Source organism: Mirounga angustirostris, unplaced genomic scaffold, assembly GCF_029215605.1.
Source record: "Mirounga angustirostris isolate CCGP_5_RB_7025 unplaced genomic scaffold, mMirAng1.0.hap1 SCAF_14, whole genome shotgun sequence".
In the NCBI taxonomy this organism is placed as follows: Eukaryota; Metazoa; Chordata; class Mammalia; order Carnivora; family Phocidae; genus Mirounga; species Mirounga angustirostris.
Genome location: NW_026991722.1, coordinates 13,546,628 through 13,561,573, shown reverse-complemented (window position 1 = coordinate 13,561,573; position 14,946 = coordinate 13,546,628). Strand labels below are relative to the sequence as shown.

Here is a 14,946-nt window from a genome sequence, read left to right as displayed (position 1 = left end):
ACAATTTCTTAGAGAGGATGCAAATGGATATTAGGCCAATGGTAACAGTATTTATGATTAGAACAACCTTTCCCTGAGTTTGGTACATTAGCTAAAGAAATATCCCTTTAGAAGGCAGCCAAATGGGGGCTATAAGCTATAAGCCATATTTCTTAAATAGCAAAAATTAAACAGGTTTGTAGGAAATCAGCTAAGGAACTAATGAATATAAAGAGGTGTAAACAGTCCATGTTTTAGGATTGAAATTTAACATGCTCTTTGTTTTTTAATCTAATTTAAGAAAGGCTAAATTAAAATACCATTCTTTTCATTTCTAGAACGAATAGTTTGTGTTAGGAGTTGTTCAAGGCAACATACAGATTAGTGTCGTTGAAATTTATCTTCAATATCATTACCTCTTTTCTGCCTTTTTCAGAGACAGATCCTTCAGCAACTACCCAGTTTCATTTGTTACAGAAAATTTCATCCAAAACGAGTCTATTTTTTTGACTTCCTAGAGAAGGTCAGTTCCCCTTGTTTTATTTTTGTTTCTTTTCATGGCACCTTGTAGTTTCCCCTTTCTACATCCCTCTCACTTGTTGAATGTCTTTCTTCATAACCTATAAGCTCTATGAAGGCAAGGACAGTGTCTGATTTATTCAATTGCTTACCACAGTGACTGGTGTATAATATGTTTATGATTATTTGTTAAATTCATTGACATGACTGTCTTAACTCTTGGGAGAATTTGCATTCTCCCTAATTAAAAAAAAATGGAACTCTGTGCTGTTGATTGAATTGAAATGCAATAAAAATTAGTTTCATGAGGCCAAGGGGTAAGATTTCAAAATAAAGATATAGAAAATCATTTTCAGGAATTTCAAGAATTAAGAGAAATATTTATTTTTATCCTGATAGCATCCTCCATTCCTCTTCAGTGGAATTGTGTAGATAACCTAAGCGTGAGTTTCCTTGCCCTTATCAATTTATTTCAGTGACAAGTTCTAGCTGATTTCTTTTTTCTTTTATTAAGGTTTTTATTTTTAAGGAATCTCTACACTCAAGTGGGACTTGAACTCATGACCCCGGGATCAAGAGTCCCATGCTCCACTGGTTGAGCCAGCCAGGCACTCCTCATCTCTCTTTCTCTCTCCTTGGCACCCCACCCCCACCCCCTTTCCAGGTTTAGTAACTTTATTGAAGTTAAGGCAGGCCCTGGATAGTAGCAGTTGACAGAATCTCTCATGTGAAAATCCAGATTTATAAAACAATCTGAGGAATGGTAATTCAATTAAAAAGGTTTACCAAATTCTTTTAAATAGCAAGCTATTCTAGTGTAGCCTACAGTATTGTTTTAACTGATAAGAAAGTGCAACTTTTCAGACCACAACTAAACATTGTAGCAACAAAAACCATTTTTTTCTCCTTAACGTTTAAAGAAGAAACAAGGTAACACATTAAGAGAGAATACACAGGACGAGCCAATCTCATATCCCACCACGTCTCCAGTCCATTCTTTCTTCTACTTTCCACCGCTTCCGTTGTTATTAGTTACTTCAAACTTTAAGGTCAATGGGAAAAAAGACGCCAACACTTTGCCTTTTTCCTTCTCACATATAGTTGCGGGAGGATCGGCTCGGGGTTGTACGATTTAACAAAAAGCGCTTTCAACAACTGTCCAGGTTCGAACTTCCAGATGCTGTCTTCCCTGGCCTGGAAAAAGCGGGGAAAATTGAGGTTGGCCACTTTCACGGCCGGTTATCCCGTGGTGCTCTGGGTGCGTTTTTGCATCTCATACAGTGGGTGGAAGTGAGAACCAAGGAACGGGGACCTTCATACCGTGTAGAGTTCCTCAAAGCCCTCAGTTTAAATCAGGGAAAACGAAAGTCTTGTGGGGAACGGGAATGGGCGGGTTGGGCACAAGTTAAAGAACAAGAACATTCCCAGGTACAGAGTTTAACAGCAGAGGGCACAATACCCACTGCCCATAGCCAGCGGCTGGCTGCAAGGAGGGGCATATGGTAAGGAACTCTGGGGCTTGTGGTTCGCCATGTTTTCCTCGGGCATGTTTGTCCCGCAATAGAACTGCAACTCCCAGCGTGCACCGCGCGCCTCCCTCTTCTCCGCCGGCGCCTCTCTCTTCTCAGCCGGCCCCTCTCCCAAGGCCGGCGCAGGAACCTCCCGGGAAACTGCCCCCCTCCCCCGCCCCGCCCCGCCCTCGTACGCACGCGTCACGTTTGTTTACCCTGAAGCCCCGCCTCCCCTCCATCCTCCAGCTCTCTCCACTCTTCCCGGGAATGCCGTCATGCTAACGATGCATATTCATGAGGCCCTCGTGGCTCTCCCGCCCTGCCCGCCTCCCGCCTTCCCGCTCCAGGCGCGTGATTAATATTCAATGAGCCCGGCTCCGCGGCTGGTTCGCCGCGGCGAGGTGGGGCGGGGGGGAGCGGGCGGGGCCTGCGCTCCCGAGTCCGCGACCCGGGCGGGGAGGGCGTGTGTAGGGGGGGCGGTGGCGGCGAGGCGGGCGGCCGGGCGCGCGGGATGGAACACCGAGACACCGACGGAATGCTCCGAGTTGCCACATAATCCCCTGGAACGGCCGCGCCGAACGCCATTGGCTTCTCCCTTCTCCCCGCGCTGCCGCCGCCGCCGTCTCCCACCTTCGCCTCACCGCCTCCCTCTCCTCCCGCTGCCTCCGGAGCTGGGGGGGAAGCGCGAAGCCCCACTGCAATGGAGCCCGCCGCCGCGGCTACGGCGCAGCGACTCCCAGAGACCAGCAGGGAGGACCGAGCTCCGGCTCCGGCGGCGGCGGCGGCGGCGGCGGCGGTGGCGGCAGCGGCCGGGGGCGGCCGGAGCCTGGAGCCCGCGCTGACCCCGGCGGCCCCGACCGGCGGGGCGCGGGAAGAGGCCCCCGGCGAGGCGCAGCCGGGGCCGCTGCCGGGCCGGGCGGGAGGCGCGGGGCGCCGGCGGCGGCGCGGGGCGCCCCAGCCCACCGCCGGCGGGGCTGCCCCGGTGCCCGGGGCCGGCAGCGGCGCCAACTCCCTCCTGCTGAGGAGAGGGCGGCTGAAAAGGAATCTGTCCGCGGCCGCCGCCGCCTCATCGTGCTCGTCCTCTTCCTCCTCGTCGTCGTCCTCGGCTGCCGCCGCCTCGCACTGCCCCGGCGCCGCCGGCCTCTCTGCCTCCTGTTCGGCCTCCGCGTCGCTGTGCACCCGGAGCCTGGACAGGAAGACGCTGCTCCTGAAGCACCGGCAGATGCTGCAGCTGCAGCCGTCGGACCGGGACTGGGTGAGGCACCAGCTCCAGCGGGGCTGCGTGCACGTCTTCGACCGCCACCTGGCCTCGACCTACCTGCGCCCGGTGCTCTGCACGCTGGACACCACGGCCGGCGAGGTGGCCGCACGCCTGCTGCAAGTGGGCCACAAAGGCAGCGGTGTGGTGAGGGTGCTAGGCAAGGGCCCGGGCCCCGCGACCGGCACGCAGCGGCCCCCCGACGTCGGCCCCCGGCTCGCGCCTGCGGAACCCCGGGACTTGGGGCCGCCGCCCGGGAGGAGCGGGCTGGCTGCCGTCGGGGGCCCGCGGCGCGCGCCTCCCGCGGACCTGCAGCTGCCGGGCGGCCCGGGCGGGTGGGCGCGCCGCGCCTCCCGCGCCAGCCCCGCGCCGTCAGACTCCAGCCCGGGTGAGCCGGGCGCCCCGCAGCCCCCGGACGGCGCAGCCGCCGGCCCGGCCTCCGACACCGAGAGCTTCAGCCTGAGCCCCAGCGCCGAGAGCGTGTCCGACCGGCTGGACCCCTACAGCTGCGGCAGCGGCTCCTCTTCGTCGTCCGAGGAGCTCGAGGCTGACCCGGCCCCGGCTCCGGGCCAGCCCCGCCTGCCCGGCCGCTCCGCGCCATCCCGGCCCGGGGCGGGCGCCCGGCCGCCTTCCCCGACGGCCTCCCCGCCTCTGCTGCAGCCGAAAGACCCGAGGGGCGTTGACGGCCCGGGAGGGGCCGCCCGCGACCGGCCTCGGGAGGAAAAGGCGGCTGCAGCTACGGCCGTTGGCCGCCCCCAGTCGACCCCGGGTGGGAACGGGGCGGCCCCGGAGAAAGCGCCTCCGCCGCCCACCCTGTACGTGCAGCTCCACGGAGAGACCACCCGGCGCCTGGAGGCAGACGAGAAGCCATTGCAGATCCAAAATGACTACCTCTTCCAACTGGGATTTGGGGAGTTGTGGAGGGTGCAGGAGGAAGGCATGGACTCGGAGATTGGCTGCCTCATCCGCTTCTATGCAGGTAAGGAATTCACCTGTATCGTGACGTGTGGGGTGTAAACACTTCAGGTCCCGAGGAATGAGTACAGTCGGCCGTCTGTCCAGACCAAGAGTACCTGTACGTCCTCGGGAGTCTTTGTTACTTCTTTACAGCTTTCACCTCCCCTCTGTGTAATACTAAGTGGAGCAATTTAAAAATCCGCGAGTTGCTGTCAGTCTTGAGGGCCCAGAGGTGGGGAAGCGCTGTTGGAAGAGGTGGCAGAGCCACCAGGAAACACAGGTAGCAGCTACTTCTGAAAGAGGCAGTAGTACTTTTAACAACGAGGGGACTTTCTTCAGGCCTCGCCTCGAGGGCATGCTGGGTTTGAGGCAGTTTGGGATTTCAGGTAAACCATCTCGTGCACATCATACAGACAGAGGGAAATGACCAACAGACATGCTCCAGGTCACTCCTTGTGCATTCGTCCACAGTTGGCCATTCCTGCGTGACCCCCAGGAGCTCCTTTCTTGTCACTTGGGGCGCTCGTTCAGCTCTCTGTCATGCTCATTTGCCCACTGAGTCCTCGCTAACAGATGGGACCCTTCTTAGTGGTACTTTTCTCCAGAGCTTTTTTTTTTGCTTTATTTCAATTTCATCTGCAAGTTTGATTCTTGCACCCAAAGTGATGTCGCCTATTTCTCATTTCTTACTTCCAGCCTCTATAACCCGGTCTGACCATTGCAGTGTGACTTGAAATAGGGATCACAATAAGACTTGAAGTGGTTACCATTTCTTGAGATGGGACTAAAATCCTCCTCTTTTTTTCGGTTCTCGATGAAAACTTCTTTAATTTTTCTATTTTTTCCCAGCTTTTTGAGATAGGATTGATGTATTAGATCTAATTCTTGACCAGGAGTGACTAATGTTTCTCTCTTGATTAAAGACTTGGTGGGTGCTAAATTAGGGAGCTATAGATCCTGGTTGTTATATTGGAGCCTTATATTTGTGTGCATCTTTTTCTGGTTTAAATAATTATGTTCTTAATGATAAGAAATTGTATTTAAAACAAAGTTAGCATAACAAAGTTAAATGAGGAGAGTTAAATCTGGTGCTGGTGGAAAAATTATCATACTTGTAACTTTATTAATCTGTTGCCATTCTAACTTAATGTTTTTGGTTCAACTTGTGTCTTAGTGGCAACTTAGTTTGAATGAAGAGATCTTTACTCCCACATTGAAATATGCAAGACCAGTAACGTTCCTGGTGAGATGTTCTTTTTAAGTTTCATTGAAGTTTTTCTATAATTCAGGTGGATTTCTGATGGATTTTTGCCTTATAAAGAAAACCATGTGATAATACAATAGCATTTGCAGTATCTGAAGATAATACCTCAACTGGATGGCATGGCTTTACAAGTTTATGACCTAGAAAATAGGTGGGTTTGTTTTTTTTTTAATTGTAGGAGGAGCAATATATCCTTTCCTCCTGGAACTCATGTATTTTGTAAAATACTGTTATTTTACAAAAGCATTAAATGGTAATCACGCTTGGAATGAGAATATTAACGTGAGAATGATAAATGCTCTTATAACCAAACCAATTAAACTGAAATATATAGAAAGCAAAGGCTATGTAAACAGTATTGAACAAATTTTATATAGAAAGAGCTCTGTATCTCTTGTTTTCCTGATGTTGATTACAATAAATGTTAGTGGGAAAGGTTTCAGGTGTCCTAGTCATGAAATTTAAATCTTTGGTTCCCTTGATTGCCTCTTCAAGTGAGTCTAAAATATTCTGAGGGACGTACAGTGTTTTTGTTTTGTTTTTTAAAGCTTATCAATATAAAAGTGACAAATTTTCTTTCTGGTTGAATCTTAAATTTCTGGTGTGGTCATTTTACTTTTTGTTTTGCTTTTTATGAAAAGCCATAATTATTATTTCTTTCTGAACTTACTTGCTTCATCTCTATGCACAGCATAAATACACACATGCCTCTGTGTACACACTTGTAAAAGTAGTAAAATGGATGTCGCACACAGTATCCAACCTATTCTTGAATGTGAAGCCATTGTTCAGGTGTCCTAGAAGGAAGATGCTTGATTGTTATAGAAATGGCTAGTTTATTTTGTTTTTTTTACACAGAGTTGAGCCTATTTTAAACCCAAGGTAATATACAAAATGTCTGTTGATACTCATTTGCCATAGAACAAAATTCAGCTTATAGTGAATCCATTTGAACTTTTGCAAGAAAGTTTAGTTATTAAGGAACAAAAGGGCCTTGTCCTTAAGGTGGTCTTACTTGCTACGGGAACACTGTGAGGACTTCACGCAGTGAGGGTTTGTACCTGGCTGGAGGAGATTCCTAGAAATTCCCTCTGCAGAGGAATGTAGGATACCCAATGGGAGTGTTACATTTTGGTAGTAATTCTTTTCCTTAGGAAAAAGAGAATTAAGGTTTGTTTTAGAGGACACTCTTTAAGAGGGTATTGTGTGCCACATTTGTTTTTATAATTTTACGTATAACTTAGTCTTATTGCTGCACATCTTTTTGTTTATATGTGTAGTTGGAGTTAAGGATAGATGAGGAAGTTGCCTTTGAAGTCATTTGAATACATTACTGTATTTAAATTGAGCTCATTACCTGCTTTCTAGTTATCTAGTCAGCTGCTTTTTTTTTTTTTTTTTTTGAGACTTCTTTGTCCAGCAGAGAACTTTCATTCTTTTGAAGGTCACCTTTCAGTGGAATTTCAGTATTTATAACTTGACTCAAGTTATTATTAAAAGTCTTTGAGAGGCATTTGCAGCCTTTGCATATTTAAATACTTATTTGGGTAAAGTAAAATGAAAGTCTTTAATGAACTATAAGGTGTTGGATGAAAGGTGCTATTTAATTACAGAGTTGTTAATGAAAACTTAGTTTGAAAATTGTTATTGTATCTTTCAAGCATTCTTTTAGCTGATTTAAAAAAGACAAAATTTAAGTGGCTTTATATGAAATTACTGGTTTTAAGTATTTTAAGTACATTAACATTTAATTTCCTTTTAAAATGAACCATCTTTAATTGGAAGAGAGTAATTTTAGGTTAAAAAGTTTAAAAATTTATGTTGCTTGACATAAATAATGGACTTCAAAAGGTTAATGAGCTTTGTGTTTTGGATTCCCTGGGCAGTCTGAGTCACTGACCAAGGGCAGTATTAAACTATATGTTTTTTGATGCTTGCACCACCTTTTAGATTTAGTAGTCTAGCTAATTCAGTTCAAATCGTAATAGTGGGAAAGGATGTTGAGAGAATGGAGAGCACACCCACTGTGCCTAGTGAATCTTGGACAAGATATTTTTATGTGACTTATTGGGACTGCTCAGGAGAACAGTCTCCTAACCCCTCTCATATTTCTTCTCTTTTTCTCTTTTGGGAATGATCAAACCTTACATGGTTTCCTACATGGAAACTGAGAAGGGGTGGTTCAGCATTAAGCTGTAATATTGACCAGCAGGCTCTTATTACTATAATTACAGCAGTATTGAGTCACGTGGTATGAACATGTGACACCAGTGTGTGCTTGAACAGTCTCTTCGATTTTAAGAACAAAGGATTTAACTTTATTTTTGTTGTTTTATATTTACATTTTATATTTGTTGTTTTTGATGTAAAGTGCATGCTATCTTTTCCTTCATAACTGTGGTTTGAGAACGTTTATTAACATGTTGGATTTTATTATCTTCAAAAAATTTTAAAGGGCTTTCACATAAATTATCTCATTTGTCCTTTCAAAAACATTATTAGGGAGGAGTCGGTGTCAATCCTCTTTTCAGATGGAGAAACATGCACAGAGAGGTTTGCCTCTTGCTTGTGGTTTTTCAGTCCTTGGCAGAGCTGAGAATAGAGAGCTGGGATGTTCTGTTTTGCAATTCATATCACTTTCCATGAATCGATGCTGAATTTCATTTACACTTGATTTTTTCACTTGGTTAGAAGCATTCGGAAAATACGCTATTTTTCTTGGTAATGAGGTGATATCCTCCAGTCCAAAGTGGTATTCCTTGTGAAATGTTGATGGCCCTATTTTTTATCATGCTGCCTTTAAAAACTTAAAGTACCAAGCCTGGCAAATAAATAGGCAATACAGAAAGAGTACTGAATGTTGTAAATATTCTGGTTGCAATAGTCATACTTGCATTTAAGTTGTTAGGGAATGACGTTTACTTAATGACTTTTTTTTTTTTGACCATGCCTCATTTGTTAAACTGTAAATCTTCATTGGGTATAGAGAATTAACACTTCATCTGAAAAGTGGATAACTTTTCAGGGTGGAGGTGTGGCAATTCAGTTCCTTTAAAACATAGCCTTACTTGTAAAGTGTTGAAAATATACGTCAGAAAAGTCTTGCTTAACTCTTTTATTTTAAAATAGAATTGTTGGTACTTTAGTGATAGTGCTTTATTGGTGTTACTATGCTATTGTTACAATTATTTTTATAATTCATACATTATAGAGAGCTAGAATTTCCCTGAATTTCATAGTTGTTTCTAAACTGTGTGTCTTTTGTGCTCAGTGAAATAATTGCAGGGAGAGGAAATGTGTAAGTTAGGTTTTAAAGTTTCTGGGTTCAGAGTTCTTTTTGTTGCTATAAGATTGTTAAATCCACCACCTTAAATGATTGGTTATCCAGAGGTCATTATTTTTTAAAGTGTAAAGTGTTTTTGTTGTTTCTTATTCTTTCTTTTTAAAGCCCTGAATTTGATTTATTGGTAACATAACATTCATTGACATTCTTTATGATCCAAGCCTAGTGTAATACTTGGCATTTTAGTTTAAACATTTGTTGAATTTGTGGAATTTTGTTCAGCAGCTGGTGGAGTATGCCCTGATTCTTCAGCCTTCCATCCTGTTTGGGTCCCCAGGGATGTGTTAAACACACATACACTCAGAGGCGTTTCTCCCAGGGCAGGAGATTTTAGATGTGCCACATACTACTAGTATCTTCTGTTGCACATGAGTGAAGCTCTATGTGGATTTTGAGAGAGCAGTTCTCTCTCAAAGTTTTCTTAGAGTTAACAGGTGTTTTTTTCCCCCCCTTCTTTTCAAAGGCATCTCTTACCTCAACTTTGAGATGAATTTAATGAGACATCTGTCAAATGAGGCATTTTAGATTTAATGATTTTGTTATGTGCCAGGGTGGAACACAGTTCAGTCTATCTGGACAGGAGAAGGGTTTAATTGTATTGTGAGAGTCAGGAGATCCTGAAGCCACTCAGTAGAAAAGCTTTTCCTTTAAAAAAGATGCCTGACATTTTGAAAAAGAGAAGTTATCAAAATGTCTGGGAAAATGAAGCCTTAAAAAAAAAAATTCCCACTTTCTAAAACCCACTCCACCCCTTTAATCCCAGGCATCTGGTGTAACACTGGTAATGAGGGGTTTTGAATCTGGCCTCATGTCCCTGTGCTTCTAGGGCAAGCCCTTTTTTTATACTTATGTTCGGTTTTCTGAAGATAGTATAATTAAAACAAAAAAAGTGACCATGTGGATTCTTTAGACATATTAGGTATTTATAGCCTAAGTCTTTGTGACGGGTTGGGTTTTGATTTGTATGAAACTTCAACTCTAGGCTTTGGGAGATTTTGATAAATTTTAAACTCAGAGATCTGGAAGGAACAGACTTTAGTGATATTCTAATTAAAAGACATTAGGATATTTGGTTAACTGTGAAATAGCAACTCTTCTAGGTTGCACAGTGTACCTTTGAGTCAAGCATAATGACAGTTACTACATTACTGAAGTGTCATGACACTTTGATTTAGAGGTGGAATGGTTTGGTTACATATTTTGTATATAATATATGCCCAGAATACCTTTTAGTATGTTTAATGAAACCAAGCATAACCTTCCCCAGAACGCCAAGTTCTTGCTGAAATAATTTTTTCCCTGTTGTATTTTTACATTTGAGGTTGCTTTAGTACATTGTAAGATGTATATAATGATAAAGTGTCTTGTTCAGGTACATGTCCAGGAGCTTCTGAGTTTGGAACCTAGAAGTTCTATTAGAAAAGGAGTGGAAAATTCTATTTGTAGGTTGTACACGTTTTTATAAGTTTCTAAATGTCAATATTTTAGCAAAAGACAAATTCAGAATTTTTGGCATATACTTTCCCAAATGAAGCTTGCTAAAATTAGTCTCATTTCCAGTTATATGAAAGCATTCAGTTGGAGACTGAACTAAATCTGAAATAATTTTGTTTTAGACCATTTTAATAAGGAGGGAAAAATCTGATTAGAAATGTGAGGTTTGAGAGGATTTGAATTGGTTGATTTTTCTTTTTAGCTTTTTTTCTTTTGCATTCTTTTCGAGCCGGAAGAGTTTTGTATTTGTTGCTGCCTATTTCTACTGACGCCTACATCTGGTGAAAAGAAGTTAGAGAATGAATCATGTCATATAGCTGTCTTATATGTTAGAATATTTGGGCTTTCTTTTAAACTATGAGGCATGTTTTTAAATACAGTGAAAGTATGATCTCTGCTTTTTTCCTTATCTATTCAATAATTATCTGGATTTTACAGTCAGTTCACTCCTGACACATGGTCCAAAGAGTGAAATTTTATGCATAGAACCAATTTATTTTTTTACCTTGTCATTTATGAGAAATTTATTCCTCAGGAATTCTGTCTTTGTTCCCTTCCATATATTTTGAGAGCTTGTCTGGCTGTGTCTTAGTCCTGTATGGGTGCTACCTTACGGTTTTTGAGTTTTCTCTGATGTGTCCTGGGGTCAGGTGAGAGTAACCTTGGTTGGTGTTTTGTATGTTTGTTTGTTTTGTTTTGTTTTTCAGAATAACTTTGGGGAAAAAATTACATGGTTTTATCTCACACTTTGAGGAAAAATGGTGTGTAGTTTAAGGAAATTAGTCTGAAAGCTGGGAAACTTGGCATGACTTTGGGCGTTCATTTTAATCTATCCTGGGCGTTGCTTTCCCGGTCAGTAAACTGATGAGCTTGGAGAGGAGTAAGTCTAAGATCGCTTTCAACTCTTAACATTCTGGGGCTCCATGAGAACCTTTCCTTCCCATTAGAAAGACTAAAAGTTGTAGTTGTTTTAAGTTTTGTAAGACCCGTCTATGGGTTTAAAAGAGTCAAATCCCCTGCATTTTCTCAGGGAGAAAGGAATGGACTTAGCCTTCATATATGCAAGATAGCCTGAGGTTGACAACCAGAGTAGATCAGCTTTTTGGTATAGATTCAGACTGATGAGAGTATATGTAATGTTTGATTCACTCTCTGCCGGCCCTACTTCTCAATGTAGACCTCAGTGTGCTAGAGACGAATTTAAAGAAATATATCCTTTTTAAAGTTAGAGTTTTTTCTTAAGTTGACGTGTAAAGCAAGATCCTTTCAGAATTTGGTTTATCAAGTTTACTTTATTTTTTTAATTTTTTTAAATTAATTTATTTATTTGAGAGAGAGAGAATGAGAGAGAGAGCACATGAGACGGGGGAGGGTCAGAGGGAGAAGCAGACTCCCTGCCGAGCAGGGAGCCCGACGCGGGACTCGATCCAGGGTCTCCAGGATCATGACCTGAGCCGAAGGCAGTCGCCCAACCAACTGAGCCACCCAGGCGCCCTATCAAGTTTACTTTAATGGTAACTCTGTATTGGAGGTATTCAAATATGCAAAACTTCCTAGTTCTTTAGTTTTAATTCTTGATGAGCTGTGTGCCTATGTCCTGGTGCCTAGAGTCTCAGGAGAAAAAGCACTTAAAGAAAATGAAATTTTTGTATTGTTAATTTGATTAAATGATAGAATTAAGGATCCCACAGACATCCCAACATCTGTATTTTTATAGATGAGGAAAGCAAGCCTATAGAGGTTAGGTATCTGGTCTAAGATCATTGATCAAGTCAGTCTCCGAATTAGGAGTAGCACCCATGATTTGGATTATCTGTCCGTTGTTCTTTTTTTCACCACACTGTGAATTTATAAACTTAATTTTGGATCCTCCTTATATTTCATATTCAGAATGAAAGTTTAAAAAAAATGGAGTGTACGTCACACATTTGGTGGTTTCTCTGTGATTTCAAGATGTTTCCATTTTCATTTCATTCTAATCAGTGCTTTTGGGAGGACAGTTCTAAGGAGGGGCTTCTGATGGAACAGTTGGGTATCTTAATTGCATAGAGGGAAATTAGATTTCATCAGTGATGTTACCCTTTGGGGGATTTAATGATAGAACTTTAAAGTTGACAGACGGTTGGCTGAGAGGAGTTGCAGTACTAGAAAATCAGAAAAACCAATGGTGATTCATCTGTACTTTGAACTTGAAATTGTTAGAATGGAAATGTAAAAAGAAATCATTGACTTTTAAAAAATATTTGGGAGAAACATTTAAAAATAGATTTTGAAAAAAATTCTCATTCAAACATGTTCATTAAAAAGATTCAGTATTCATATTCTTTATTTCAGTTTTTTTTAAAAGATGTCTTCTCACGATGAGATGCACATAGCTTACTTAACGCACACATGCACAGTTCTACTTTTGTGTAATATAAAGAAATAAAAAAAAACTGGCTTCAATAATCTTTGGGCTTTTGTTGTTTGTTGGCTTTGGAAGTCTTTTATCATGAAATCTGCTACTGTTTTGAATATCTCCTCTCTCTCCCTAAAAGAGAGGTAGAAGGAGGGAGAGCGAGAGAGAAAAAGAAATTTCTGCCCCTTTAGCAAAAAGGCAGTTTGTGAATATTTTTAGGGGTGTGAGAGAGATTCCCTTCTATATTAGGCTCTGTTTTAATTTAGTCATTTACCTTAAGCAAAAGTTTTAGCTTTCCTTATAGGGAAGTTAATCTACTGAGTCAATTAATTCCTCAAAGATGACTGCTCATTTTTAATATGAGGAAGGGAACTTTTTAAAGTGCAGAAGTACAGAAGGGTAAAAATACATTGTATCTGACATGCAGAATATGTACTCCAGATGCTGAAACAGGGGAGAAATTTCTCTTGATGGTCTCTTGGAGAGGTGGTATGGCTGGGGGCAGCTGAAATTCAGTTGTATGTAATAAGGATCCCTCCTTATGGGAAGAAGTAAACACTGCTATAATTGAAGGACACTTGTTCTCGTACACACACTCCACACATATGTTCTCCATTGAGTGTTAAGGCAGGATGTTAATGGGAGGTGGTAGTCCTATTTATGGATGGGACGGGAAGGAGTGGGGTAGGGTAAGTAGTCTTGGGAGAAAAAAATCTTGATTCAAAAAAAAATTGCAGTTCTTAATTACGTGGAGCACTTTTTTCCCACATCTTAATTGGCAACTTATTGTGAATGGCCTATTCATATCTATTCATATCACTTGCTCCTTTTTTTTTGATATTTGGCTTTTTCCTACTGGTTTATAGATTTGTTTTAGGGGTATATTTAGGGAAACTAGCTTTATTTTGTAAGTCCCTATTTTCTTTATCCATTACACATTTATGTCAAGACTCCCTATCCCAGGTTTAAAAAATGAAATTTCCTGTATTTTCCTGTGGTATCTTATAGTTTTATTTTTTATGCCGAAAATTTTAATCTATTGTTTAAGAAACGTAGGAAGTAGGAAAGAACAAATTGTGTTAATACTTTTTATTGGATAATTGAGTTATTTCTTCACTGATATAAAATGCCACTTTCCTTAGTTTGTCTGTTTTTTAACTGATAAGAGATTAAAATCTATGATATAGAATAATATAGGTTTAGTAGCTACTTTGAATTTGTTCAGGAAAATAGGAAGAAAGGGAAGGATCTTTATCTGCTTTCCACTACGTTTCTTTTTTGCTCCCTAATTTCTTAATAGCAGTCTGTGACCATTACTTTTAAAAAATTTTTTTTATTCTTACGTTAATCCCCATACATTACATCATTAGTTTTAGATGAAGTGTTCCATGATTCATTGTTTGTGCATAACACCAGTGCTCCATGCAGAATGTGTCCTCCTCAATACCCCATCACCAGGCTAACCCATTGACCCTTACTTCTAGGATGGCAACTTATGTACTTCTGGAATATGGATGTATCACCATTCTCTTTTCCTGTGGATGCTTTGTCATCCTGAAGTAGCTAGGGTGGGCATGGGGTTAGCTGGAGTATAAAATGCTGATGTGTGTATTAGGCATCATTTAGCTGCTTATTTATGCTGAAGAGGTTCCTTTTTTCTCCTTCTAAAGAATTTCTGGGGACAACTCTGAAGGTCACCATGAAGCACACATGATTTATCTTTTGAATATAGAAAAATGAAGACTAACATGCCTGTCAAGATAGTAATAACTCTGCCAGTAATGCTTTGAGGTTTTCTTAGTTGACCTGAGAAGGGGTTTCTGTGTGTAGCCATGAATTGAGATGACAAGAATATAATGCGAAATAACTCTGAGATAGCTGAAAATTGTGAAATGGGACTCATGGTGCTTTAGTGCTATAGATAAATGAACTCCCAGAAGAGATGAAGTAGTTCTAGGGGGGGTATGGGAAGTATAGAGTCATAGATGTCAAACCTAGAAAAGTCAGGTTAGAACATCTGCCACCTTTGGTAGGCAGAACTAGTGACCAGTTCTTAGGTATGTGACCACAAGACAAAAATTGTACTACTGTTGCATTTCATGGCCTTATTAGACCCTCTTTGGTAGAGAACTGGGATTCTCTTCTGTAGGTTTTTTCTTTTTGTAAAGATTTTATTTATTTGAGAGAGAGAGAATGAGAGACAGCACGAGAGGGAAGAGGGTC

General features: G+C 42.1%; 1 protein-coding gene across 2 annotated transcripts in view; it reads left to right on the top strand.

Annotated features, from left to right (window-relative positions):
* Positions 1-2,504: 2,504 nt before the first annotated feature.
* The window catches only part of PHLPP1 (PH domain and leucine rich repeat protein phosphatase 1), a 222,773-nt gene continuing 210,331 nt past the window's right edge, over positions 2,505-14,946 (top strand). Inside the window, exon 1 of one of the 2 annotated variants that reach the window (XM_064578772.1) lies at positions 2,505-4,246. In XM_064578772.1, the coding sequence (XP_064434842.1) occupies positions 2,710-4,246 (1,537 nt within the window). In that variant the 5' untranslated portion in view covers positions 2,505-2,709. The remainder of the gene's footprint in view (positions 4,247-14,946) is intronic. The other variant, XM_045886594.3, reaches the window with a different exon arrangement.